The sequence below is a fragment of the Hordeum vulgare genome, chromosome 6H (genome assembly GCF_904849725.1).
Source record: "Hordeum vulgare subsp. vulgare chromosome 6H, MorexV3_pseudomolecules_assembly, whole genome shotgun sequence".
NCBI classification, from domain to species: domain Eukaryota; kingdom Viridiplantae; phylum Streptophyta; class Magnoliopsida; order Poales; family Poaceae; genus Hordeum; species Hordeum vulgare.
The window spans coordinates 313,279,943-313,307,243 of record NC_058523.1 but is presented as its reverse complement, the minus strand read 5'-3'; the positions used below and the strand labels follow the sequence as shown (position 1 = coordinate 313,307,243).

General features: G+C 48.7%; 3 protein-coding genes across 16 annotated transcripts; 2 read left to right on the top strand and 1 right to left on the bottom strand.

Annotated features, from left to right (window-relative positions):
- Nucleotides 1–7,447: 7,447 nt before the first annotated feature.
- LOC123405441 (NAD(P)H-quinone oxidoreductase subunit S, chloroplastic-like) lies at nt 7,448–7,975 on the bottom strand. Its single transcript, XM_045099122.1, has one exon. It carries the CDS (start codon nt 7,973–7,975, stop codon nt 7,448–7,450), a length of 528 nt encoding a protein of 175 aa, XP_044955057.1.
- Nucleotides 7,976–9,510: 1,535 nt separating this feature from the next.
- Nucleotides 9,511–18,025, top strand: LOC123404554. 5 transcript variants are annotated; one of them, XM_045098491.1, is made up of 5 exons: nt 9,511–9,707; nt 10,322–10,425; nt 15,436–15,621; nt 15,705–15,788; nt 16,922–18,025. In XM_045098491.1, the coding sequence occupies exons 3-5, from the start codon at nt 15,444–15,446 to the stop codon at nt 17,680–17,682; spliced, it is 1,023 nt and encodes a 340-aa protein (XP_044954426.1). In that variant the 5' UTR covers nt 9,511–9,707; nt 10,322–10,425; nt 15,436–15,443; the 3' UTR covers nt 17,683–18,025. The 5 variants fall into 5 exon arrangements, with proteins under 5 accessions (XP_044954426.1, XP_044954425.1, XP_044954423.1 ...); XM_045098490.1 differs by lacking the exon at nt 10,322–10,425 and having other exon boundaries at nt 15,443–15,621; XM_045098488.1 differs by lacking the exon at nt 10,322–10,425.
- Nucleotides 18,026–18,632: 607 nt separating this feature from the next.
- On the top strand, nt 18,633–26,130 carry LOC123404552. Of its 10 annotated transcripts, none has more exons than XM_045098479.1 (7): nt 18,633–19,037; nt 19,136–19,252; nt 19,381–19,476; nt 20,094–20,172; nt 23,690–24,279; nt 24,516–25,333; nt 25,689–26,130. In XM_045098479.1, exons 4-7 carry the CDS (start codon nt 20,163–20,165, stop codon nt 25,795–25,797), a joined length of 1,527 nt encoding a protein of 508 aa, XP_044954414.1. In that variant the 5' UTR covers nt 18,633–19,037; nt 19,136–19,252; nt 19,381–19,476; nt 20,094–20,162; the 3' UTR covers nt 25,798–26,130. The 10 variants fall into 10 exon arrangements, with proteins under 10 accessions (XP_044954414.1, XP_044954413.1, XP_044954412.1 ...); XM_045098478.1 differs by having other exon boundaries at nt 19,381–19,595; XM_045098477.1 differs by lacking the exon at nt 19,381–19,476.
- Nucleotides 26,131–27,301: the final 1,171 nt, after the last annotated feature.

The following is a 27,301-nucleotide window of genomic DNA, read 5'->3' as shown; positions in this document are numbered from 1 at the left end:
TTCGGTTGCTCCGATTTGGTGGGAATGACTAGGGTTTCTGTCCGAGGTCAAACTCGGTGGGTCCGATATGGAAATGTTGGTGACACACAATTTGTGTATGTGGAACTTGATAGAGTGAATATGTGGGAAAAATGACTGATTGTTTTGGTGGCTAACTTTGAACATTTGAGTAATCAGTTCATTTTACTACCTCATCCCCTTTTAATAGTATTGGCTTTCCTACGAACTCAAAAGTGATTTCTCACAAATATAAAATGAAGAGTCTTCTAGATTGAAGCTTGAGCCAACATTGTTCCTTTCTTGCATCGAGGGGCATCTCCACATAATTCTTTAGCCAAAGCTCTCTATGGACTATTCCTGAAATATCTAGGTAATAGTGTTAGTCCAAGAGATAATGTATGTTGTGATGAATTATCAAAATCACCAAGGGAGCCTATGTTCTTTCACACATCAAGGACGAGGACGAGGAGGGCTTCGACAGAGCGCGTGCGGCGCAACCGTTGAGGTCCCTGGCTATGTTGCTTCGAGAGCCCGATCTTCTTTTTCCTATGTTGTCCTCCCTTTCTTTTAATGCAACATGCTAGCCCCGTGGGGCATGCAAAATGGGCTATGCCCATCACGCTTCAAACCGAATGCTATTTTATATCGAAAATAAACTTCTCCCTGGTCGAGCTTGAACCCTCTCCAAGGTCACCCCGACGCTTTGTGTCGCTGGGACCCAGTCCCCGAGCGTGGGTACGAGGGCTCCTGAGGCGCGACGCCCCGGGGCTTGCCTTCTTCGTGCGGGAGACTCATGGGAGCGGTTGCTGCTTGTAGGGCCCGCCTCGTGAGTCCCCTTGAGGGAGGCCCTGCGGGGGAGGCCTCTTGTCTCGATGGTGCACACTCGTCCGCTTGCATCTAGGCATTGTGTGAGAAGTATAGGCCCCCAGGGCCTTGGTGAGATGTCGTGCATGCGGGCATGCCCACGGGATCCCACTTCTCAGGGTCCCCAGCACCATCGGGCTAGGCCTAGGTGGAGGCACCGTGCCCAGCCCCCGCGAACATGAGGCCTAGGGTAAACTGGCGGGCGCGTGCCGCCAGGGCATTCCTCCGTCGTCTTCATCGTCCCCCCAACATGAGGTGTGGGGCTTATGCTAGGTGCGGGCATGGTAAGAAGAGAGAAAACCCAGGAAACTCCGCGAAAAACCACAAGACCAAGACTTTCATCAAAAACCCGAGGCTAACTTGTTCGCGAGCCAAAAAAGGGGAGGTGCGACTACCGTATCTAGCACGGGTCAACCTGGTGGGCTCGTTCACAGGTTGAAGAAAGAGATGAATAAAAGCGGCTGCCCTATCCAGCATGGGTCAACCTAGAAAGAAATGTGGTTGTTGTATCCAGCACGGGTCAACCTAAAAAAGAGATGCGACTCGCAAGGCATCTTCTTCGATCGTTCCCGAGGCGCGATGCAAGGGGCTTCCACTAGGGTGTGGGCATAGTCGCGGTTCGACAGTCATTCTGCCATCGCTGAGCATAGGGACTTCCACTTGGTCGTGGGAGGATCCCTCAACCGAGGCCATGACGTGGCTCGTCGTGAGCTTCCACTTAGGAGGATCCGGGCATATACAACCCACTCATTCTTACGTGAGAGTGTCACGGGCGGCGATAGTTGGGCGAACACCCCAGACACAAGGCTTAGGAGTTCCTAACCCGGTCTTTAGGTCCACTCCTGCGGCCCAAACATGAGCGTCGTTCACGCCCCTCGTAACCACACGAGCGGCATTGCGTGCCCCTACTATTCAAACATGAGCGTCGTTCACGCCCCATGTAACCGTAAGAGAGGGTCATCAGGAGAGTCGCCGTGTGAGGCAGCAAGGCGCCCGCCCAGCAGTAGCACGAGTCGATTCATGTCCCCTTCACCTACTCGTGACTTTGTCGAGAGAGCGCGACACTAAGTACCTTGGCGAGATGGCTAGCATGAGTGGCCAACGCGCGAGCCAGAGCTTGATAGCTTAGATTTCTCGGCGCTGTGAGGACAAGTCCTGCCGAGACGTCGTGTCTAACCCCTCACCATCGATCCTTCCCTGGGCGGTTGCGGGGACACGTCAGTCCCCGGTGGCGGCGGAACACCACAACTTAAAATTTAGTCAAAACTAGTGGCCACGCTGCCGCGGAAGCGTTAGGCCGTTTGATGACGCGCGCCGCCGAGGCCTACCCCTACGAGAGGGGAGGGCGACTGGATCCGTCGGCTTCAACATATCACGGGGGTGGCTTCTTAGGCTTGAAGGGCTCGCGGGGCCCCGACACCTCGCGAGGCATACACGACCCGCGTCTCTTGCAACTTGCTGGTCCCTTGAGCAACGATCTCGCGCGTCCCCGGCGCTCGGCGCCAGGCTTCCGATCCGTGGGGGTGCTGGACGAGGTGCGCCACCACATGGTGCCCGAGCGCCCATACATCGTTGCGACGAGGCCATGCGACTTCCAAGAGGGAGCCCCCGAGCCCGGCCAGATGTGGGTGCCGGGCACAGCCTCCTATGCCAGAGGGAGGTGTGCGTCGACCGGGGGCACGAGGGTCGCGATGCTGACACCAGCCGCGACACCCCTCGGCCTGTCAGCGCAAACATGGGCCTGACGCCGGGCGACGCGCTCGTGGGAATATCCGCCTACCCAGCAGTCCTTCATGTTGTGAGTGCGCGAGTTGTGGTGAGCGTAGAACATCCTGTCAACTCTTTTGGGCGTGCCCCCGCGGGGGCTCGGCGGCGGCCGAGAGTCGGTCACCGAGACCCGGAGGAGCAAGAGTACAACACCGGGACGGCCCTGTCCAGGCCCCCCGGGCTGGGGCCCGAGCGAGTCGCCGCGTGGTGGCGGAGGCAGCTTGCTGGCCGTGCCCCCCGCTTTTAGCACCTCATGATGAAGCGAGGCTTAGGGCGTGAGGTCCCTTCTATTGACGGTGACGAGCTCGGCAATGTAGTTCGTACAAGTGTCGTACCCTCAGCCCGTTGGGCGGTGGTGAAGCAATTCGCTCGCCATGAGCAACGCATCCTGCATGTTCATGTCTCCCATGTGCACGCAGGCCGAGGAGGACGCCACAGGAGGCGCAGCGTTGCAGCCGCCTTGTCGCGTCAGGGGGGGCATGAGGGGCCCTGTTGTCCGCGGGCGATGCCGGTGGTGGCCACAACACTGGTGGACCGGTGACGGGCACTCAGGACGCGTGTGGCGAGCGTCGGCCATGGGGTCGGTGAAGCTGGAGACGAATTCAGAGCTGGAGGACGACTACGCACCCCTACCTGGTGCGCCAAATGTCGGAATAGGGGCTCCGCAGACCTAGAAAGGTTCGAACTCTGGGGTGCGCTAGCTCTCCGACCCTTTTCTACCTCTCAACTTCACTGCGACCATTCGGCGGATCGATTTAAGGAAAGCAAACAAGAACACACGAGGAGTTTACCCAGGTTCGGGCCACCTTGCGGTGTAAAACCCTACTCCTGCTTGTGTGGATTGCTTGAGGTGGAAAACGAGTACAAAGGCGGGTTCTTTCCCTAGTGGGGGTAATGATGAATCGGTCCCTTGGTACAGAGGTCGGGCCTATCTTTTATACTTCCTTGGTCCTCTTCCCCCGAAAACACACTTGGCGGGAAGGGTTGCCACATCGACCATTTTGAAAGGGGACACGACTGCGGCCCGCCTTGACAAAGGTGGTCTTCGCCTGCAAAAGCCCTTCCCATGACGCGCTGGTGGGCTCGGCGATGACCTCCGCCTTACCGAGCCCCAACCTTAGACCTCTTGCACCAACCAGGAAACCTTTAGGGGTTGCTTTGGGGGCTTGCCAGCTGGCCCCACTTCCTTAGCACGAAGTGTAAATCCCTTTGTCCATGTCCGCTGACACAGCTCCTGCACTGCCTGCCCAACCTGCGTCACCCCACGTGAAAGCACAAGGTTATGAAACCCACGCCAGGTCACCCCTGACGAGCTCTCCCCGCGAGAGCCTCCGGGATGGCCTCATGACGCGTCCCCACAGCGAGCGCCCTCTTGTGGCCCTTGGCAATGATCCCGAGATGCGTGCCACGCGAGGCAAGGGCCCTCGCGAGGGTCTTCCTTGCTCGGCTTGCCGATGGGCCGAGCCTGTCTTGTGTAGCACGTCGTGCCTCGGGCCGCAGGCTGACGGGCCTGGGTACCCCCCGTCCCAGGGGCTCGACAGCAGCTGCTCACGATCCTGCATCGGAGGAGGCACAACAATTCCCACGACTGACGACGCTCCATGGCCGAGGAGCTCACGCCATCGTGGGGACAAAGGTGTTGTCTCGGCGGACCTTTGCAACACTAGTTTGTTGCGCTGCAAAGGTCCTTTGTTAGTTGGGAGTTGGGATGATAGATAGGACGACTATTTTGGGTGGCATCCAACGACAACCGATATGGCCCATTTAATCGATTTATCATCTGTAGGCGCGAAGCACTGTCCTTTAAAAAACAAAATGCAATACAATACTACTCTCTCTGTCACAGTTTATAAGGCATGCACGTGTATCTAGGTCGTCAATTTGATTTATATAAAATATATTATTTAACACTAGCAAAAGAGCTCGTGCGTTGTAACGGGAGAGAAAATAACACACGCGCTGAACGCAATATATTTTTACATGGCATCACATTTGTGTTGCTGACGATGGCTTTAGTGCTCACACAACGAAAACGTGTTTGAATGTACAGTCACTCGGAATAAGATGAAAAATATGTTGTTTCTCCCCCCCCACGAGGTTTTTTAAAGGTGTGCATGTGTGGTTAATGATGTTTTCTTTCCTCTCAATTTGGTTTTAATTTAACGGATGTTTATTGCAATTCGTATCGTCGCCGGAAAGAGAGAAAAAAAGGACCGTACACTACAGATTAAGTTTGCACCAAAAATAATATTTAAGAAGTACTCCCTCCGTCCCAAAATAAGTGTCTTAAGCTTAGTACAACTTTGTACTAGAGCTAGTATAAAGTTGAGACAGTTATTTTGGGACAGAGGGAGTATTCAACAGCTAAAAATAACATCCTATTTGGATTCTACATGTTTTTTAATCAAATTTCATATATAACATGTTAAAATCGGAGTTACGGTTTAAAAGATATGGATAATTTTGTTTTAGATAAAATTTGGATTGATTAACTGAAAAGTTAGGTTTTTTTTGTTAAAATACGGAGGACGGGTTGATTACCTGAAAAATCACGGAGTTTTATGAACAATGCAAAAAAACGATTCGTTTTCTGACTTAAATCCGGGCTGCGGGTTGATTACCTGAAACATTAGGGGAGTTTTTGAAAAATGAAAAAAAAATGATTTGTTTTCTGACTTAAATCCGGACTGCGGGTTGATTTCAGGAAACGTCGGGGGCTTTTTTTTTGTAAAAGTGGCACGACGGACGGCAAAAGCAATCGACGCTTTATTATTATTAGGGATAGACTTACCAGCTGAGATATGGAATCATTATGTGACTTGGCCTCTGAATTGATCTCTTTAGCAACCTGCAACACCAAACAAATGCCTTGTAAGGAAGAAAATAGCTCAAATAACATCGTCAGCATTGGAACATCATGGCTAAAATAATCACATGCAGCATTGCACAATTGCACTACACGCTAAAGCTCTAGCCGCCCGAGTGGTTCCATTTAATTTCAAATACTATAACATGCACAGTATATTCTGTTCATACAGGTTGCAGAAATCCATCAACCGTTGCTCCTTTTAGCTTGTTGAGCTGTCCACGGAGTCCGAGAATATGATAATCTAAATCTGCAAATCAGTTGTTGAGCTTGACGAGGCAGCTGGCCTAGCCGTCGGCCCTTCCCTGCAGAACAGAGAAGTGGGGGAAATATTAAGATGAAAATGGACAACATCCACCTATTCTTGTATCAAAGTTAAAAACACAATCGAACTTCGAAGTACTACCTATGTAACTTTTTATAAGACGTTTTTGTTTCATGTACAATTATTAGAAACGTCTTACATTTTGTTACGAACATTGTACTGCATACAATAGGGAGTAAAAATGGGGGGTGGGGCAAAAGAAACACATAACTCATGTGTTGTCAAGAAGAAAAGCAGGAAACTGAAGAGCAAAGCCTATGCAATACCATAACACAATTTTGTGAATTGTAAACATAATCGGAAATTCGCAGTCACAGCCCCCTCCCCGCCCGACGACCCTTGGACCATAGGAGACGACTGCCACCATCTCGTAAAATAACATGGAAGGGACGATCACGAAAGGGCGGTGTAGTGCATTGTTTCCTTCTCCTCCCACCCAACTTTCTTTGTACTTCATCTCCTTCAATATCTTATCCCCAATTCCCCATGTACCGATCCTTGGATCACCGGGTCGTTAAAGCTGCCCACTGCCATCTCGTAAATTGACAGGGGAGGGACGATCTCGAAAGGGCGGTGTAGTGCATTGTTTCCTTCTTCCAGGTTTCGCCGTTATTGGCAGTGGTGGTGGCGGCGTGGATTGGAACCTTGGAAGACCAATGGCGTGGAGGTTGCTTCTTTGCACGGTCTGACGTCTAGTCTGCGGTCCTTGTTCGAACTACGGTAGATCAGACGGCTGAGGATTCACCTGTGACGTCACTCAGCTTGAACCGTATCGTTGGGGAGGGTGGAGAGGCAGACTTTGGGCCTACCTGTCGGGACTATGTAGAGAATATACACATACTCCTACGTGTTTCACGTTCATCAGTAGCAGCATGGACAGTGCAGGACTTCAATGACCGACAATCAATAGTAATTTGTCAAACAAAAACAATCAGCGGTACTATCTGAAATCGTGGAGCAAGACCACAATGTTCACAAAAGACACTTCTGCAGGCAGGGTAACATAACATCAGTAGAAGGGATAGAATACGCACGACCAGCAGTCATGGATGATCTCCCTCTGTTTAACCTGAACATGGCTAATCTGTTCGTAGATTCACAAGGCACGTCTCATCAGAGAATTAGTGACTTTCAGTTTCACCGGTTAAAACTGTTTGTTTCAGTTTCAGCCTGGTCTACTGCTATTGCTGGAAGCAAAATGAAATTCAATCAAAGATATACTACAAGCATACATGATGGATATGAATCCACGGATCGAACAACGGGTTCAAGATGATACGCACCACAACAAATGTCGCCAATCCGACTAAAATTGATGCTGTTGTAGGGTGCACCTTTCTTTGACTGCATTTCACCTGCAATCAGCCTACTTTGTACTACAAGCATACAACCTCAGAAACGGCTTGGGCTAGTGCTCTTGCAGGAAGCAAAATGAAAATTCAATCGTAGACATCAGGCAACACATTGAACGAACATGACAAGATGGATATGATGCCACAGAATGAAAAACCGGTTCAAGGTGATATGGATCAGAACAAATGACAACGCCTATCAAACTACACACGGGCAACTCCCAGTTCATCGTCGACACGCAAAGTATACCACAAATGTATGTATAATGCATGCTAGGCCTCGACGAGCGCCTCGAGCACGACCGACTTGGGGTTCACCATGGGCGGGCCCTTCTCTCGGCCCTCGAGCACCACCATGCCGGGGAGGAACAGCGGCAGCTCCGGCGGCCTAGGATGCCCCGTCGGAACCACGGCGGAAGACGCTTTCCCGTCCGTCTGGGCTCTCTTGGGAGGAGGAGGCGGGTTCTTGGCGACGAAGTCCTTGAGCCCGACCTCGCCGCCGGAGAAGCTGCCCGTGAGGCCCATCATCTCCTTCTCGAACGCGTCCAGGTCCACCGCCGGCGGGTCCGACTCGGCGCTTCCTGACGAGGAGTCTCCCGAGGGCCTGGACGGAGGAGGTGAGGGCAGGGTGGGCGAAAGGAGCTCCTTGCGGATGCCGACCTCGCCGTTGGAGAGGCCGCGGCCACCGAGGATTTCGGAGAGGCGGAAGGACGTGGAGGGAGGAGGGGCGGGCAGGCGGATGCGGTGGGGATGCGGCGGCGGGGGCCGAAGGAAGGAGGGGGTGGTGGGCGCGGGCGCCATTGGAGGGGATCTGGAGCGAGCGTGTGTGGATAAGGCGCTGAGAGCAAAAATGGATGTTTCTGTAAAGTGAGGACTGTGGGTTGATTTCCCAAAAATGGAAGGGTTTTATTCAAAACTGGCGCGGCGGAAATTCCGACAGAAACGATAGCCTCTTTATATTATTACTAGCAAAAGGGCCCGTGCGTTGCAACGGGAGAAAAAAATACCACACGCTTTTAATCTTTTTATAATTATTTTGATTTATTAAAATAATAAGCTAACTAATTAATGTAGTCAGTCCTATCCTATTTTGTTGAGAAATCAACCCGTCCATTATTAATTCCACCATGATGAGAAATTAAGTGGGACAAGCAAAGTAAAATAAAGAGGCTACGTGAATTGATCAATGGACTGTTATCTTATTTCACTCATGGGATAGAGAATGTGGGATCAGATGACAAACTGAAGGTGGTGTTTCATTCTCTCTCTCTACAACAATGCAATCTTACATTCAATACATTCATTCATCAGCAAACAAATTCTCACAAAACAAAATTCCTTATCGGTGCTTGGCACACGGTTGGAGGCATGGGGAGGGGATCTCACCAGATGATGAGTTCCTGCCGGAGGAGGGGATACGATGGGGGAGCAAGGGTTAAGCGCCTCTATCTGGCCACAAGGAGTCGCCGTTGTCGCGCCATAACCTCGGAGTTCCCCGTGTGAGCCATGGAGGCCCGCCTCCACGTGCAAGTACTTCGCTCCGCCGCGCCTTATCCGCGCGCCGCCACCGTTCTGCATCGAGCAGACGCATCATCCCAAGTCGCTGTAGCTGTCGCATTGATTTGATCCAGAAGCTGTGCTCGAGCGCCGAAACGGGGGCAGCAAGCGGGCAGAGGTACGACCGCGAAGGCGGGTGGGTTGAGATTGACAGCAGTGGTGGTTGAGGTCGGCCGCGACGGCGAGTGGTGTGGCAGCGGCCTAGGCACATGCCAGGGTGGACCAGGGTCGACGCGATGCGCTCGAGCGCCGCAACGGGGGCAGTGAGCGGGGAGAGATACAACCGCGGAGGCGGGTGGGTTGAGATCGACAGCGGTGGCAGTTGAGGTCGGCCGCGCCGGCGAGTGGTGTGGCGGCGGCCTGGGCACGGGCCAGGGTGGCCCAGGGTCGACGGGAGTAGGCGATGCGTACGGGTATAATTTTTGCAGCGAGTCGTTTTTTCCTTTTGCGTTGTAAATAAATGATGGAGCGTGGGTTAAATAACAAAAATTACATAGGCTTTTTTATAAAAATACCGTGGTGGGTTTTCCGACGGAAGCAATAGCCGCTTTATTAATAGGTATAGATTATTATTATTATTTAACATAAAAAATATATTATTAAAAATAGAACATCTAAAGTTTCTAATGATTTATTTTTTGTAATATATGTTTCTCATTAAGTTGGTCAAATTGACAAGACTTATAAACTGAAATCGTGGGGAGTAGTTTTTTTCTTTTTAATTTAGAGTCCCCAATTATGATGTTTTATTGCAATTTACTCGAAATAAACAAACTCTCCTAGGCTTCCTGCCCTGCGTCCGCGACGGGAGCCCAACCGCACCCAGGACTACCAAGCCCCACGGAAGCCCGGCGACTACGGCGGCCGGCTCCCTGACCTCTCGTCCGCCCCTTCCTCGTTCCGGTCTGCCCTAACTTCTGCCGCGACTGGACAACGCGACCGACGGCCGTGCTCCGTCTCGGCGCAGCTCGTACCGGTGAGTTTCTCCATTAATTCATTTCTCGCTCGCCTTGTACCTACCGCCGGGCACCTCGCCCTCTTCCTGCCGCACTCCGCCGTGAAGCCTGCCGAGCCGCCGACGAGTTCGCCTGCCGCAACTCTCTTGCCGCTAGGGTTAACGGGCGGAGCGGGCGAGGGAGGCGTGGCCGCCGGCGTCTGTTGGGCTTTTGCCGTTTTGCGTGAGGTCGGGCGTGAGTCGACCAGGTAAGACCGTAAGAGATAAGTTATCCCTTTGATGAAATGAAATGCCAAAAGGGTAAATACAGCATGTTCATTCTCCTTGGTGATTACTTGACCGTTAAGCCAAATACTATACAGATATGCAGATATAATATGTTAGCATAGTTGCAGAGTACAATGTGTCATTTTATCTGTTACAGTGTATAGTTCGTCTTTGCAAGTGGCATTCTGCAATCTGGCAGTTTATCAAATTCCCTTCCAGAGAATGGAGACAAATCCTAGAGGAATCGATCTGTTCTTCCAGGCACAACCTGCCTTTTAGCCGCCATCTCGCGGCATTGCAGCCTCCTCCCTTCTCTCTTTGTCAGGATTGTTCACTGTTGCCGCTCCTCGCTGACATGACACTAATAGGCTACGGCAGAACATCTCAAATTTACTGGCTCCGGTGCCAACGAACACAAGCCTGCCACCTACTTCCGTGAGGTTTGAGGCTTGGGAGACGAGGAACTAGACAGGTGGGCTGTATGAACAAAATTCTCCAATGTGAATGCTTATATTCTACTGAAAGCCGAAATCCTGCATTGCTATGTGCTTATGGTTCCTGGAGTAGGGACCCAAAAGATATCAATTTAGCCGTTTGGGTGATTCCTTTGTGTTAAGTGTAGTTAACACCTATCATGGTTATTGATGTTGAGCAATCCCTAAATAAGATCCCACATTCAATAGCTATGCCAAGGGTTGAACACTGTAGTACCGTATTGTTAGAGCATCTACAACCGGAACTTGCAAATCCGTTCCCTTAAACGCCCGCGGACACTGACCGGTCACGCCTTAAATAATGCATTCTACAACCGGTCACCTCAAATCCATATTATTACATGCTTAGTAAACCTAATACTAAGCGGAGCTCGTCTGGCTCCGTCGTGCCCATGTCCGGCGGCCGGCTGCGCCCCTTGTAGTGTCGGTCCGGTCGCTGGCGAGGCAGAGTAGGACATGGGACACTAGCCGGCTCGCGGGGGTCGAGCTCCCGCCGTCTCCCATGCCCTACTCTTCCTCGTCCGAGCCCGTGACTAGGACGGTGCCGGTGGACGCCAGGTCGATGACGATGTCGACCACGACGCGGTTGCGGCGCCCGCACCCGTGCATTATACGGGGCGCTGGAGAATGCGGCTCCGCCTCTTCAACGTCCACAGCCGCTAGAGCCTCTGCCGCCTCCCCCGTCCGCTGCCTAGCCCGCCGTGCCATGTTAGCATCCGAGGACGCCCAAGGCGCGTCCTCGGCGCGCCAACGGAGGGGTTGCACATCCGCCACGACGTTCGGACGTCAGACGGACCGCACAACCTCCGGTGAGGCAGCGACGCCGGATCCAGGCACCGGCTGAGCCGACACGAGTCCCCGCGCTGTCGAAGGGCGGTCGCCTCTCGGGAGCGGCGGAGCGCAAGCCGGACAACCATCTCCTCCTCGGGGCCGCGTGGGATGAGCTTGTGGTTGACGGATCTGGAGGTGAAGGACTCGGATCCGCTGCCCGCCATGCTGGAGAAGGCCGGAGATGAGCTTAGGTGGCCGATGGGAGTGGAGTGAAGTGGCTAGGGTTTGGTTTGGCGAGCGGATGGGGACGAATATATGCCAGTGCGGGCCTGGCGGGCGTGCCCGGGCGCCCCCATATCTGTTAGAGTTGTGTCGAATATTATTGTACAAGGTAGGTTATAGTTGGACTTGGAGTCGTACGGTGTGTAGACAAGGTAGGAGTCGTGTCCTCTAAGGACACCTGTACCCCTAGCCTCTCATATATAGTGGGGTAGACACACAATGTAACCTATGCCAACATAATAGCACATGCACGCAGGGGGAGCCCGCGATCTATGCCGGCGCCCGGGCGGCCAGGGTGCAGTATTGTGACCGTGTCACGGGGAGGAGCGTCCGTAGTGAGGTCCCAGGGATGTAGCCATATCGGTGAACCTCGTTAACAAATCTTGGTGTCGTGCTTGTGTGATTGCTTGGTCCTCAGATGATCAATGAAGTGCCTCGGATTATTCTAACAAGTGGTATCATGAGCTAGGTTATTCAGAGGTTGTGGTTGTTGATAGAGGAGTTTCGGAGCGGAAGAATCGAGTTGGTCGCGTGTGGTGATGAAAAGATCGATGGGATATCTGCTCGAGAAGCAATCGGATTACAACAGCAGATCAGATTCGTTTGCAACAGTCATTGTCGGCGAGATTGGTCATGGGTGTGGAGGCCGACTGGCGTGTATAACGGCGGCTGCGTGTTCTACGCGAGGTCTCTCCAAGACATGAGGCGACGGGATGCAGCATGCAGCACCGACGCGTAACGCACGACCCAAGGCCCAGGCGTGCAGAAAGGATCACCAGCAGCGGAGCAATGCAAAGGGAGGGCAAGGCGTGTAGCCTGGTGCAGCACAGGAGCAACTGGTTGTTCAAAGCCCAACGAAGGGCGTGGTCGAGGTGCGGTGATGGAGGCTGGGTGCATGCATGTGATTGCTATGGGGCTGCATGCGTGTGATTGGTGTGGGGCTGCATGTGCAGACGTGGTGCAAGACCGTAGGCAAATATGCTAGTGCATTCGAGATTTGTTGGATTAAAAAAGGCTACGTAACAGGCTGAAGCTAGCCATCGGAGGAAAGATAGGAAAAGCTAATTGACCTAAGGCCTAGATGAGCACGTGGTGGTGGAGATTTGCAGGATTTTTCATGGATTTTCACACTAAGGTGCACACGGGAAAGCTATGCTGGACTTTGGCTTTTATTTCTTTTGTACATGCTTTTGTACGAGGATGGTAGCGTGAGTGTCTGTGGTGCGTGGCATGGGTGATGACGTGTGTATAAGGCTAGGAGGAGTTTGGAGCACGTCGTGGCAGGATCATGTAAACACAGGGAGTCAAGCAATGCATGGAGATGTGCGAAGGGAACGACGCATTGACGGATCGACGGGGATGTCGGTCAAAGCAGAAGATGACGGTGATTTTAGCGACGACGACATAGGAGCGTGATGCTGATGGTGGCCAACTTCTGGGGCGTGGAAACACGTGGTGCGGGTTTGAGGGCTTGTGCGGCTTCGACAGACTATGATGCAAGGTTGGTTCAAGGCAGTGCACACATGATAGCTTGAAGTCGATAGGGCGCGGGGTAGCACGGCCAACTACATGGAGTCATGTTGAGGGTGGAGCTGGAGTCTAGTGGAAGACTTCACTCTGTGCTGATGAAGGAGGTACGACGTAAGTTAATAGAGAGTCGAAGCCTATTTCAGCGGGATATTGAGAGACACGTGGATTGGACCGGGTACCAATGGTCTGATGGAGACGTGATACTCGGCATCGGTCGGTGATGATCGGTGGTTCTTTGCAGTGGGGGTTGAGTGGTGTAGGTTCGCGACCTTGGGAAACTCGACCAGGACAGCAGAGGCTTGACGCGGTGATATCAACGAGGTGTGCGGTAAGCACATGACACAACGGCAGACCAAGGCACTAATGATGAGACATGTGGTCGTACAAAGTGTGCAGGGATGCTGGAGCAGTGTTGACGAGTACCAGATTCAAGTTGGTGACTGGGTTTATCGGTGCTAGTTGATAGATGGGGGTTGACCATGAAGAATCTGAGAAAGTGAAGGAAAGTCCGAATTGTCAGAAGCGGAGAGAGTACATGGCAGTATATTCTGTGGTGTTCAATGCACATGGCAAAGCGCGGATGGCAAGTACAGAAGGAGGCGGAGTGCTATAGCTGTGGGACATGTCAGAGACTATCCGGGAAAAGGATGAGACAACCAATGCGAATTTGACTCCGGGGTGACACAGGGTGACGGTGAAATTCCTTCAAGTTTCAGATAGACGGTCAAGGAAGAGCGAGGATGTTAAGTTCAGATAACTCTTATATGTGACATCCAGTATGTGGGTTGTTCACTTTCACGTGGGTCCTGATCAGTGTGTGATGGCGTTCAATGGATACTCCGGAAGTTGAGAGCACAAAGTAGAGTAATGAGGAACTTAATTTTGCTCGAGTGTTGACTGTGAAGAAGACAAGAAGGGACTACAGATGCAGGTGGAGTCACGTGGAGTCTGGGTGTAGCAGCGGTGCTCATGGTATAATCTCAAGTCGAATGTACATGGAGGTTCGATGCATGGATGAATCCAAGGTGGTGGAGAATATTCGCCAAGGTGGAGTTTGTTAGAGTTGTGTCGAATATTATTGTGCAAGGTAGGTTATAGTTGGACTTGGAGTTGTACGGTGTGTAGGCAAGGTAGGAGTCGTGTCCTCTAAGGACACCTGTACCCCTAGCCTCTCATATATAGCGGGGGTAGACACACGATGTAACCTATGCCAACATAATAGCACAGGCACGCAGGGGGAGCCGGCGATCTATGCCGGCGCCCGGGCGGCCAGGGTGCGGTATTGTGACGGTGTCACGGGGAGGAGCGCCCGTAGTCAGGCCCCGGGGATGTAGCCATATCGGTGAACCTCGTTAACAAATCTCGGTGTCGTGCTTGTGTGATTGTTTGGTTCTCGGATGATCTACGAAGTGCCTCGGATTAATTCTAACAATATCCGCCCCATATTTGGGCTGGATATGAGGGGTGCCGGTTAGCCCGGGCGTTTGAGGCCCGTTTGAGGGGTCCGGCTGGGTTAATTTTTTGTGACCGGTCAGTGACCGGGCAGCCTGCTCGGGCTTTTGAGGCGGGTTTGAGGGCTACGGCTGTAGATGCTCTTATGTCCTCTATTTCCTACTTCCTCCGTCCCGAAGTAAGTGACTCAAAAATGACTCAATTTTGTACTAATTTTAGTACAAAGTAGAGTCATTTTTGAGTCACTTATTTTGGGACGGAGGGAGTATATGTTATATGAAAAAAAACTAATCTCTTATGAAGTTTCTTCCTTTGTCCCAAAAAAAATTCCGTGAAAGGCAAGAGCTCTGCCATGCAATAAGGGGAAATAAATGTTATGTACAGGGAAGCCCAAGGCCAAAGAAAGGCAAGAACAACAAGAAACAAAATAGGAAAAATAAAGATGATCGCGTCTCGAGTGATGAGATCCTCTTACGTCTCTTCGACCTCTAATGCAAAACTCCGACTGCAGTTTCCAACCATAATATGTCTTTAAAAGATAACAAAAAGTGCAGAAATGCAAGAAAAATCTAATGACATACTTGTCAGCCCTTCGCTGTATTTCTCATTTTAGACTGCCAAAGGTTCACTGAGTGGACCCCACGGTGACACACTTCAGAACTGAGGTAGTGATATATTTTTAGCTTCCACTGTTTGTTCTGCCAACGCCAAATTTCTGTATTGTACCTGCTTATTCATTGAGGCCATGTGTTACACTGCTTTTTAAAAACAAAAGGTTATTGTTGTTGAGAAATAAACTACGGTGCAGACCCATATGCCGCATGTTTTGGTAGGTTAGATATTCTCTTTTCTGTACTGATATGGGAGACATGGTGCTGAAAAGTGGAAACATTGTCATACATGTCTCTAGCTACTGCATTTATACATTTGGCTGAATAAACCGGTTATCTTAGGAGTTAGGATGAAGTCCAAGACGAATAGGGGCATACAGAAGGCAGGAAGAGGAGATCATCTCCAAGGAGGAGGACCAAACTGGATTCTTGTTGTGGGAGGAGTTTTGCTAAGCACTCTGTCCGTCAAACTTGGATGCAAATTAAAGCAAATGTTTGATATGAAGCAGCAGAATAGCTTTTCCAAAGGTCTAATACCCCCATTTTCAGTTGTAACCTTTATCCCCTTTCGTACTCTTTATATGCTTTATGCTTACTATGCAAAACTGCAGCCGAAAGTAGGCCTGGAGGATGTGAATTGCACTCAAACCTATGCAGGTTTCGTGGCCAAACTAGCTGCTACTATTGTATTTCAGGTACTTCTATAACTTTGTATATTCTGTTGCTTGCTTCTCATTTTCCACCGACCTTTGGGTCAAATAATAAATTCAAGGTTTTAGTTGTTTGTTTATATCTGCGAGTTTCTGTACTAAAGGACGTCAAATAGGGCAAGAGCATAATGGTCTACCAAAAGACTTAGTTATGATCAAATCGTCATCTTTGCATTGATCATGATCTTGGTCTCTATCAGTTTCATGTCCATTTGGAGATGATAACTTACACACGTTTGCATAATAATATATAAAAGCTATAGGGCTAGGCAACACAAGCAAAAGTCCGAACTGATGGAAAGGACTAGGCAATCCACATGTATACTTCAACACCCCCTCTCACGTGTGACGCGGGAAGTCAACACGTGAATCGACTCAGAGGTATGGCTTAAGAGGCCTATTCGTGAACAGAGGGGGGCAACAACAAATTTTGTAAAATTGCGATAGCCAGGACTTGAACTCAGACCATAGGCCCTGATACCATGTTAAGGTTCATGCACTAGCCAATGCAACCAAAAGTCCAAACTGATGGAAAGGGCTAGGCAATCCACACATATAAACATTTAGTGGGGTAGTTGCATTGCTAGCTTTGTCATATGAGTATTGTATCAAGATAAAGCCTCAATCCCGGTGGATACTGGACACTCTCGGAGCCTCCCCGCCAGCTGTCTAGCTACCAGGCATGTCCTTATTGACATTACTCCATTTGTTTTCACGTGTTGCTTTGCAGTCATACCAACAAACCCTGCACAGCACGCCCCCACCTTGGTGGTCGCCTTTCTTCCTTCTTACTCTCGAATACCCCATGATTGTCACAGGTTCAACTTGCCTATTGGCTGTTGAACACCGGCATCTGCAGAACTAGTCAGGATGATTACATTATTGTATTGTATGTCATATTTACAATTTCGGACATGAGTTCAGCATTTAGTGACACAGAGATGTCATCTTCCTACTTGGTTGTTTGTTCAATTATGCTGATTGAATTAAAGTACCCTGGTTACATTGTATCAGTACAGTTTGGTGCCTTAATTTGGGGTTTGAAACCCAGCCCTTTCTTCGTGTGTAACAGCTTTTCCAAAACGTGGAAAATATTAAATGCTGATTGTAATGTGCAGGGCATTCAGATGGTGCAGTGGAAGTCAAGCATCCACCTGCAAGTCCTTCATCAAAATCAGCTGAACCCTCACTTCCACTTGTGAAGATACCAGTGCAAGAATCAAGCAAGGACAATAGTGGCGTCATGTGGATATCATTACCTGACCGCCTTGAAGATCCTCGTAAACCATTTCAGTACTCAAACAGTTCTGGCTCTCCACGTGTTTCAGAGTCAGGATCTGACATTTATAGCAAGAGAGAGGTCATACAGAAGCTGAGGCAGCACCTGAAGAGACGTGATGAGATGATCATGGAGATTCAAGCTCAGATTGCTGGCCTTAAGAACTCTCTTGCCATCCAGGAGACACAGTCGTCCAATTTGCAGTCTCAGCTGGAGTCTGCTAACCGAGATATATTTGAATCCGAGCGGGAGATCCAGTATCTGAGGAAGATCATCACGGACCATTGTATTGGCGAAGCACTCTCTCACGGTAAACCATTGCATGTTGGACACTGGCAGTCAGATGCCACCAATGGCCATGCTAATGGCTACGCCAATAGCAGCGTCGATGACCACGAGCTGCATTTTATTGGTATTGGGAAGAAGAGAGAAGAGTTGGAGAGGATGGAGATGCTCAAGAGGGAGGTGGGTGAGCTGAAGGAAGTTATCGGAGGGAAAGATTTCGTGCTTGGCAGCTACAAGGAGCAGAAGGTGGAACTCTGCTCTCAGATCAGGGAATTGCAGGAAAAACTCTCCTCGCATGTGCCGAACATATTGTAGGATCTACTGGTAAAGGAGCAGCAGCTGTAGCCCATGTTCCCATGCGGTCTTGCACCACTGATTTGCAGGAAAACCTGCCGGTGCACAGGCCGAACATCCTAGGATATTTGCAGAATGTTAGGTTGATTGGTTTCTTTCTTTCTTCTCGGCAGTATTGTTAGGTTGGTTTGCATCAGTTTCCGCCCTTGGTTGCTTGGAATTACAACGTTTTTTCCCCCTCAGTTGCTGGACCTAGGGTAGCTAAATTAATGGGAAGTTGACACTCCAGACTTATGGTGCTGTACATTTTTTTTTTTGCAGGCACGTCTGTGTGATGTTTAGAGAAATATCCTTTCCTTTCTAATGTTTGGTCGGTGACATTTCTATGCTATACTCAACTAACCTAGTTTGAAACCACTACTCATTTTGGATAGAAGAAAGTACCTTTTTTTTCCTCGACAAAGGTGAATTTTTATTAGCTCAAAACAAAATGGTATCTTTTTTCTCGGCAGAAAAGGAGTTTCTCATTAATTAACCTGGTGGATCGTCACAGCAGCTTCCATACAATCCATTTCGAGAATGAAGGGTAGCTGATCATAGCCGTAGCTTCCATACAACCCGTTTCGAGAATGAAGGGCAGCGAGCTCCATGCCAAAGCCAGCGCTAAGCTCAAGATGGTTTGGCCTGCCTTGTCACGTACTAGCACCATACCCGCTCCTCCACTATCATATACTCCCTTCATTTCTAAATATAAGTCTTTTTAGAGGTTCAACTAACGGACTACATACGGATGTATATATACATATTTTAGAATATAGATTCATTCATTTTGCTTCGTATGTAAGACTTATATTTAGGTACGGAGGGAGTACTCCCTTCGTTTATAAATATAAGTCTTTTTAGAGATTTTACTCCCTTCATTTATAAATATAAGTCTTTTTAAAGATTTTACTGTAACATTACTAAATCATAATTTTAGACCACTTTCAGATTTTCCTCATCAGCCTGTCCTTCAATCATTTCGCAAATTAAAAAAACACCTGTCCTTTAATCAACTCAGTGACCTGTTTTCTGAACATTCATTTCTCGCCGGATATGTAGAGAGAGAGAGAGAGAGCATCAGAATTTAATGCGCAGCTCTGCGGACTCGTCACACCTCTTTCATCCTTGCGTCTGGATTTTTCTTTTCAAGCAATTCCGAAATTCTCTTGTGTTAACCTCAATAACAACAACAACAGCAAAATCTCTTCTTCGTTGGCCTCCCCATCCTCGCCGTGTTCTCGGAGCCTGGTCGTCTCTCGCGAGGCTATCCGTTGGCTCTTGAAAAAGGGGAACACCCAGCAGATTTCCGGAGTTAAAACCCATCAGAATCGAAGGTGAGTCCCCCTTCCCTCGTTTCTTCTCCCTTCTTAGTTCGCGTGATTGTTTCGCCTGGTTTCTTCTATGTGGGAGTTGTTGGTTTTTGTTGATTTAGATGAATTTTGGGACTGAGAAGAACCAGGAAGCGCAACTTTGCTACAGGATGGCAAACACATGAGAAATTAGGCAAACTACTAGTCTTCTTCTTCTTGTGGTTTTCTAGTATTTGCGGGTGAGTTCTTGTTCCCTGCCTACTTGCCTGCTGTACCGTAGTTACTACTTGAGTTCTTGTTCCCTGCCTACTTGCCTGCTGTACCGTAGTTACTGCTCGCTTACCACAACAACTTCTGCTGCATGCAGTTAAGTCCATTAAACGTAGTACAGCTTTTCCCTGTTCTTCAACTTTTTAAACCGTCACGGCGGAATCGGCGCATGGCTCTCCAACTCCAATCCCCGGTACGCCATCCGGAGTAGATTCTGTGCGTATCGTCTTCTTGCCGGACGCCGGTTCTTCTTGCTCTTCTCTTCTGAGCGAGTGTTCTTGCCGTTCGGGCCAGCAGCTTCCCGTTGATTTGGTACTATGCGTACATCTCCTCTCTGCTTCTCAATTCTCATGCTTCTCATGTTTCCCTTTTTTCAAAAGGAGGATTACCTCCGGTTTCATGCATACGGCCCCACATACTCCTTTCTCATGTGAGAACTGAGAACAAGTTCGATTCTTTTATCGCCTAAATAAAATATTTCAATTCTTTTAGGTCTTAGTAGTAGTAGGTTATTGTACCAGATTGTACGGTTGTGGTACCGTGTTTAGGCCAGTAGCATATCAAGATCATCTCTGGCGTTTGGTGGGTGCGGCCAGATTTGGGTCTAAGTTTTGACTTTTGGATGCTTATGGTGCACGCTTCTTCGGTTTGTTTGCGGTTTGTATTGTACTACTACTACTGGTTCATGCAAATAATGTGGTGCCTGGGCTGTTTGAACATCTAGTTTACACCAAGTGCAGTTTTGCCCTTTTGGCTGGCAGGAATAAGCCATGCTCATATTAATTTATACTTCTCTGCCACAATTTCCAGGGGACACACGACTCTGCTCTCTCTGAATCGGCGGCTCGGTGATGGCTCGGCCGAGATAGGCCGCAGATCATGAATGTAGGTAAACTTCTATTTCGATGAACTATATGGGTTTGGATCAAGTATATGATGAGTTTTGCTATTCAATTATATCTAGTGGATTAATTTATGATGGGGAGAATAGTCTTTCTTCTTGTTAGATTGGGTGCGTGTAGCTGGAGACCTAGACTAGTCAACTGCCATTTGAAAGTTCAGCTGTATGTCCGCTTAATGCTTGGAATATGTACGTAGACAGCAACTGATATCGATGCAAACCAACATAGGTCATTTTTGTTGTTGACAAAGTGTGTATTTTTTTTTTGATAAAGAGTATATATTAATACCGCGAAGACATCAATTACACCCAGCCTCTGCAACAACTTAATGCCCTAATGATATGACGGATGCACACAGCCAAAAAAAACCGAAGAAGAAGCTAAAAAAAGAAAAGTCCTGCTACAAAGTTTCAATACTTGTAGCAGCAGCACACCATCAAGACAACACCTGATGTCCAAGTACTTCAAAAACGACGCTTCCAAGAAGGAAACAGTGCACTAGCACCTTCGTCGCCTGACCGTAAATCTTGGATTTTCACCCTGGAGATAATCCCCACTCTCAAAACAATGTCTTCAACGAGGTCATTGCCAGGCAAGGTCAGACCTTGGATTTTCACCCTGAAAGGTAGGACCTTGAACTTCACCTGTGATGTCGCCCCCACTTACATGCCACTGCAACAAGTCCCGAAACTCCAAGCAAATTCCTCAACGGCGTAGGCTACAATCACCATTACTAGTCCTTCAATCTCCGCTTTCATGACATTCTCCGCCTTTGACTTCACCATAGAGTAAAATATCTCCTGATGGAAACAAATAGGAGAGCTTCACGCCTCTCCCTCCTTAACGGAGAACCAATGTGGGCACGACCGAATTCCACCCGATCCAGCAATCTCGAGGCATAACACACACATGGGAGTTCGCCGACGGAGACTTCCGGAACCAAGCGTGTATTTTATTACCTCAATATGGAACGTTAAGGGGATACAAACACAAAGAGCATACACCCTGCCTCTCCATAGTTAGGATGCACATAGCCGACACCTAAGCACACAAAAATCGACTAGCAAAGTCATACAAGGCCGAAGATATGGCAAGACGGTTAGGAAAAAAGGAGCAATTATAATCTACACCGAGATGGTGTTGAGCCAAAGAAGATGATGCAAGCACATGTGATCCGGACAGGGACACGACCACTGGGATTAAACACGCACACACACACACTATGCAAGCGGCCTAGCCGCCCGTGAAACCAGAACCTCTGTTAATACTGGAGTTACGCCAACTCAAATGGCGAGAAGAGACGGTACCGCCGAAATCTCATTGAGACGCTCTGACGATCCCATGCTTCCTATCATCGTGCAAGTGTTTGTCGATAGTAAATCTTTACATGACCACTGACCCAGACAATACACTATGAGCCTACACTAGAACGCCATGTCTGCAACAAGCTGCCAATACGTCGAACATGTCCGGCCATGTGCATCGCCAATCAGCATCCCTCGCACTGCTACCTCGCACTATGTTCACAAGGCCGCACTGCAACAATGGATCATTGCTACCCGCCGGCACACAAGCAACTGGTGAACCACCACCAACCACTAGTCTCGGCAGCCAGGCCTACCTTCAAGATGATGCTCCCAACAGGAAACACGACTTCGAGCGCCGCCATCATCCGATCCAGAAAGATCTAGACCTAGGGTTTCCCCTGAGTATTCTACGAGGGAAGCCGAGGAGTACATGTCGACGCCTTCAACAAGGTACCGACACCGGCAGGCGCCACTTTTGTTAGCTCCGACCACAGTCGAAGTCTGTCTTCCGTTGGCAGTCTCCGTCCCTCCAGAAAAATGAGCCTAGCTGCACGACCATGTCCACCTTCGACATCACATGACCACCACGACAGGAGTATTGGATCCATCTAGGCGGTACAGTCCGGAGGTACGCCCCGATGAGGTATAAATCAGATCGGGGACCGCGTGCCCGAAGAAGATGTCATACCGGAGCACCGCCGCCTCGAGCACGCCATCCAACCGCCGCCTCGAGCACGCATCTGGGCCTCTCAGCGTGATCGACACTACGCCGCAGCCCCGCCACCGCCCAGTATCGATGATTAACCTGCCTGTATTAACTCTGACAACTTTAACATCATCTAATTCACTATGATCCCTAATTTTGGAGCTCTGCCATTCAATTGAGGTGTTCAATTTGTATTTGCTTCATGATTTTGACCGGGTCAACGATTTCTCAAAAAGCTCTCCCATTGAGTTGAGGTATTCAATTTTGGATTTGATTCAAGATTTTGACTGGGTCAGCGACTTATCAAATTAATCGGCAGCAACCAGCCTATAAAAATACATTAGTCTCGTGCACCCTCTTACCATCTAAAAAAGAAGCTGCAACACATGCATTGTAGCATCAATATAGTGCATGCGGCCACGAACGTAAGAAACCTCCCCACGTAGGTATGTGTTGGCTAGAAGATAACACAGAATTGTCCCATCCTGCGTGGCGTATGCTGTAATGAACGATTGTAATAACTTGTCTCTCTATTTAATATATGGAATGGTAAATTACACTGCCAAAAAAGCTCACCAAAACACCACATTATAATAAAAGAAAACACACTTCACCATCTCTCCACACATCCCAAAATAACTTTTATCTTTATGAAATCCCAACAACACAAACGACGCAGGGAAGCACGCCCCAACCCTTCAAGTATTTGCCAATTGAGACACTGAGAGTAAGCATGAGAAATACTCCCTCCGTCCCAAATTAAGTGACTCAAAAATGACTCAGTTTTGTACTAACTTTAGTACAAAGTTGAGTCACTTATTTTGGGACGGAGGGAGTATTTGAGATGCGCATCCCTATCAAAAATAAATGAAATATATGTTCCTTCAGCAACTTGTGAGTACTGAAGTTGATATGTTCCCCTTAATAGTCAAGAAAGGTGCATGATGTATTCAGGTCGCAATCAGTCTTGGTTGCAGGCTTGCAGCTCTACCTATCCAAATGACCTTTGACTTGAGACCTTTGCTTCCAATAATCTGGCATGCCTGATGCGTCTTGATTATGCTAATATACCACCAGCCACCTTTTCCAAGCTGCAGAAAGAAGAGCCTCTATCAGAGTCTTCGAGCATTTAGGACGATGGTAGTTCAGAGTCACAACAAGAATATTCAATGCTTGTACTTGATTAAAGGGACGCAGCAACCAAAATGAAAATGAAGAAAAACTGCAAAAGATCCCCACCAGTTTCAGTTTACACTTTATTGTTAGGGATGGCCAAAAGATCATTTTATAATGGACATCATTACTTAATTCTGTCTTATTATACATCATAGGGTAACTTGGTTGCTGATGGAGACTGGCGTCATGATAATACTACAGCACTGGCTTGACATTTGTTTACAACATGTTGCTCTGTTACCTTGTGATTGTTTTGATGAATTTGTGATGCTAGATGACATCAACCACATGGTTATAGTATTTCTTGTGAGATAGTTTGCAGGACTGAGCATTTCACACACAAAATGGTTGAGGACAAAAATCCAGCACAAGATATGGTAGACATAGCTGGACATGTAGAACAGGAGGATCCTTCTTACGAAAAGGACATCGTGGAGATCAAATTGCCAGATAGTGTTGCTTCTTTTGATTATGGTGGTAATTTTGTCAAAGATGTCTGCATTGATGACGGACAACCTCTTCCTCGGAAGATTTCAGAAGATAAAGTAGTAGATGAAAAATCATGTCCAAATTTTGATTGCCAAATGATACACGCAAATGGTGCTCCGACGTACACAGAAAAAGATAGCGCTGCTAAATCTTTCCGCAAACCGAAACCAGAAACACTTCTACCTGTTGATTTTGCTCCTGATAGTAACAATGAGAAAACCTATTCTTCTTGTGAAAAACATGATCCTGAAGGCAGGAGTAAAGCCACTAACTTTTGTGATCTCAGTGAGAAGAAGGTAAGTTTGGAAGAATTACTTAAAATCGAAAGTGCAGAAGAGTCCTTGCATAAAAGCGCGATAAGCTCTGAAACCAGTAAAAATCACGTGCCACCTTTCCATGGAGAAGCAGTCGGACAGGTACACCACTGGTCCAGAGTTCCAGCTCACAAGTACTTCAAATTTATTTTTCTTGTCATCACTATGATCATGGCATAGATGCATTGTAGAAATAATCATCATACAAAATACAGTGGTGTCCTTTAGGAAAAAAGAATCAGCTGTAAAATGGATCAACACACTTTAGGATGGCAAATCTGTTTTTCTCCAAGACTTGACAATGTTAATTGAGAAACACGGTTTTGTGATAATTTCAGGTTTCCCCAAATGTGTATCGTGGAGTGGAAGCCATTGCATCCAAAACCAGTGGTCTTGTTAATGATATTGTATCAAGTAAGAATAACATTGATGATTGTTCAGTAACAACCTCTGAAGAATGTGATGCAGAGGCATCATTTGATGTGAGAGGACAGAACCTAATTGATCACTATAATCCTTTTGTTGGTCATGGGTCCCTAGAGGATACATGTAAACCTGAATGCTCTACATCAACAATCACAGATGCTGCTTCCACTGAACCTATCTGCACTTTCGAGAAGACTGATATTGTTAGTGCTGAAGGATTTGATGAAATCGAAACAAGTGAACCCAGGGTGAATGCTCTGAGTTCGATAGGTTCAGAGATCCAATTGTCTGCAAAGAGCAATGATCAGAATGGAAGTATTATGGGTGAAACAATAACCAACAACGTGCATGAAACAGAAGCAGCTACAACTTCATCTGCTGACAATGTAGAGGCCAATGATGCAAATTGGGAGAATAGTGAAAAACATGAGACTGGCGGTACCGCTGATATACATGATTCCAGCCAGATAGATGAAGGAACTAATAATGACGCGGTTAGTAAGAGTTCTCTGCTGGCACAACACGATAATATGTGCGAACAGAATGCACCTGATAGTGCAAAAGCGCCACCTCGTATTGGAAACGGCTATCCTCCCTTTGAACCGGGCTTGTTTGGTCCTAGTATTATGTCTGCTCCAGTGTCAAACTCTGGCCATCTTGCTTATTCTGGCAATATCTCCATCCGGTCAGATAGTAGCACGACCAGCACCCGGTCCTTTGCATTTCCAGTGTATGTTTCCATGCCTAACCACTGTCAGATCATAGCAAGTACTCCCTCTCTTCCTAAATACTTGTTGTTGGGGAGAACTAAACTAGTTCTCTCCAACAACAAGTATTGTGATACAGAGGGAGTACTTTCTGAAAATATACCAGTCATTTTATTTTATGGGAGAAATATTATGGTACTGACTGGTTATGATTCATTTTTGTTCCAAAACAATCTTGTGAACTTCTACTAGCTGAACTTCATTTGTGTTCAAAGTAAATCTTGAAGGCATGAACCATGCAACATTTATCATTTTTGTTTTGTTTGATAAAAATGCAACATTTATATCATACCCGTGTCGTGTTGCTTTTTTGAACAGACTCCAGAAGGACTGGATCAGCAGCCCGGTGAGGATGGCGAAAGGAGAGCGGAGGCGTACCAAGCGGCGCCGAGGCTGGAGGAAGGGGCTTCTCTGCTGTAAATTCTGAGCGCATCTTCCCCGAAGAGCTTTTTATATCTGTTCTATTTCATGGCTTGTACTCCCTCTGTTCGGAATTAATGTCACTGAAATGAGTGAATCTACACACTGAAACGCCTCTAGATACACTCATTTCAGCGACAGGTAATTCCGAATGGAGGCAGTAGTAATTTGTATCATGAGAGTGAGGCGAGGGAGAGAGCTATATATAGTTGTAGCGTAGCAATCGTGCTTGGCACTAGGTCCTGCGTGAATTAGTTTTATTGTTCTTGTTAGTTTGAGCCATGGTTGGTTGATTACCCGTGCTTGATTCATATTTCAGAGAGATGTGTTACAACAGCGAGTGCTTTGAACGGTGTCTCAGGGGTGTTTTATTACTTCTGTCCGAATCCAATTGGGCCGGCCTGCAGCTGCAGGGACGTGTGGAGTCTGGGTGTGTAGTGTTGGTAGAGGCTAGGGTTCTACCAGGTCTCGGACGTAGGTTGTAGGGGTGGAAGTGCGGGCTGCGAGGTTGGGGACGTCGGCGCCGGCGGTTGGGCGCCGTCGCGGCGTGAGAGAGAGAGAGAGAGGCGGCTAGGGTTTGGGGCTCTCGTCTCCTGAGGGAGACGACAACAGAATATACTGTTTTTTCTCTGCTTAGTATCGAAGGGGTACATGTGTTTATATAGGAGGACAACCTCCACTAAACCCTAGATAACTTGGACTCTAACTTGGACTCTAATATAACTTGGACTCTAATATAACTTGGACTCTAAGATAGGTAAGATAACTTGGGCTAAGCCCGTAATTAACCCTACCATTGGGCCTCCTCCGTTGGTACGTTGTACCGGTCATAACATCTCTCCCTGCCTTCTCAAACAGCTCGTCCTCGAGCTGAACATCTAGAAACTGCTGGCGGAAATCGTCGAGCTTCTCCCAAGTCGCTTCCTCCTCTGACAGGCCGGTCCACTGTACCAAGACATGCCAGACGCCGCGACGCTGCTGCGCCTGCAACACCTTCGCCACCTGTGCGGAAGCTGGAAGGAGGCGGCCATCCGAAGTAGGAGGAAGGGCCGGCGTCGCCGCAGGAGGGTCCCCGCGGTAGGCCTTCAGTAAGTCGACATGGAAGACGTCGTGGAGGCGAGAACCAGCTGGCAGCTCCAAGCGGTATGCGAGTGTGCCGACACGCTCCAGCACACGAAAGGGACCGGCGTAGCGAGGTCCCAATTTGCGCTTGGAGCGCGGGTCCAGAGACTGCGTGGTCCTGTGAAGGAGGCGCAGCCACACCCAATCGCCCACCGCGAACTCCGCCTCGCGATGATGAGCATCGTAGTACTTCCGAGCTAGCTGCTGTGCTTGGAGAAGACGCTGGCGTGCCTCAGCTAGAATGTCATCGCGGGTGCGGAGTAAGTCGCCCGCCGTCTCGGACCGAGCCGTCCCAGGCTCGTAAGGGAGCATCGCCGGAGGTGGGCGCCCGTAGACCACCTCGAAAGGCGTGGTGCGCAGGGCGGAGTGATAGGAGGTGTTGTAGCAAT

Excerpts from the sequence above, each read along its gene's own strand:
- LOC123405441 (XM_045099122.1), bottom strand. The coding sequence starts at position 7,975 with ATGGCGCCCGCGCCCACCACCCCCTCCTTCCTTCGGCCCCCGCCGCCG.
- LOC123404554 (XM_045098490.1), top strand. The coding sequence starts at position 15,444 with ATGAAGTCCAAGACGAATAGGGGCATACAGAAGGCAGGAAGAGGAGAT. Across the intron at positions 15,622-15,704 it reads GCAGAATAGCTTTTCCAAAG|CCGAAAGTAGGCCTGGAGGA; the intron begins GTCTAATACCCC and ends GCAAAACTGCAG. Across the intron at positions 15,789-16,921 it reads CTGCTACTATTGTATTTCAG|GGCATTCAGATGGTGCAGTG; the intron begins GTACTTCTATAA and ends TGTAATGTGCAG.
- LOC123404552 (XM_045098480.1), top strand. Across the intron at positions 24,280-24,515 it reads ATGGAGAAGCAGTCGGACAG|GTTTCCCCAAATGTGTATCG; the intron begins GTACACCACTGG and ends TGATAATTTCAG. Across the intron at positions 25,334-25,688 it reads CGGTCCTTTGCATTTCCAGT|ACTCCAGAAGGACTGGATCA; the intron begins GTATGTTTCCAT and ends TTTTTTGAACAG.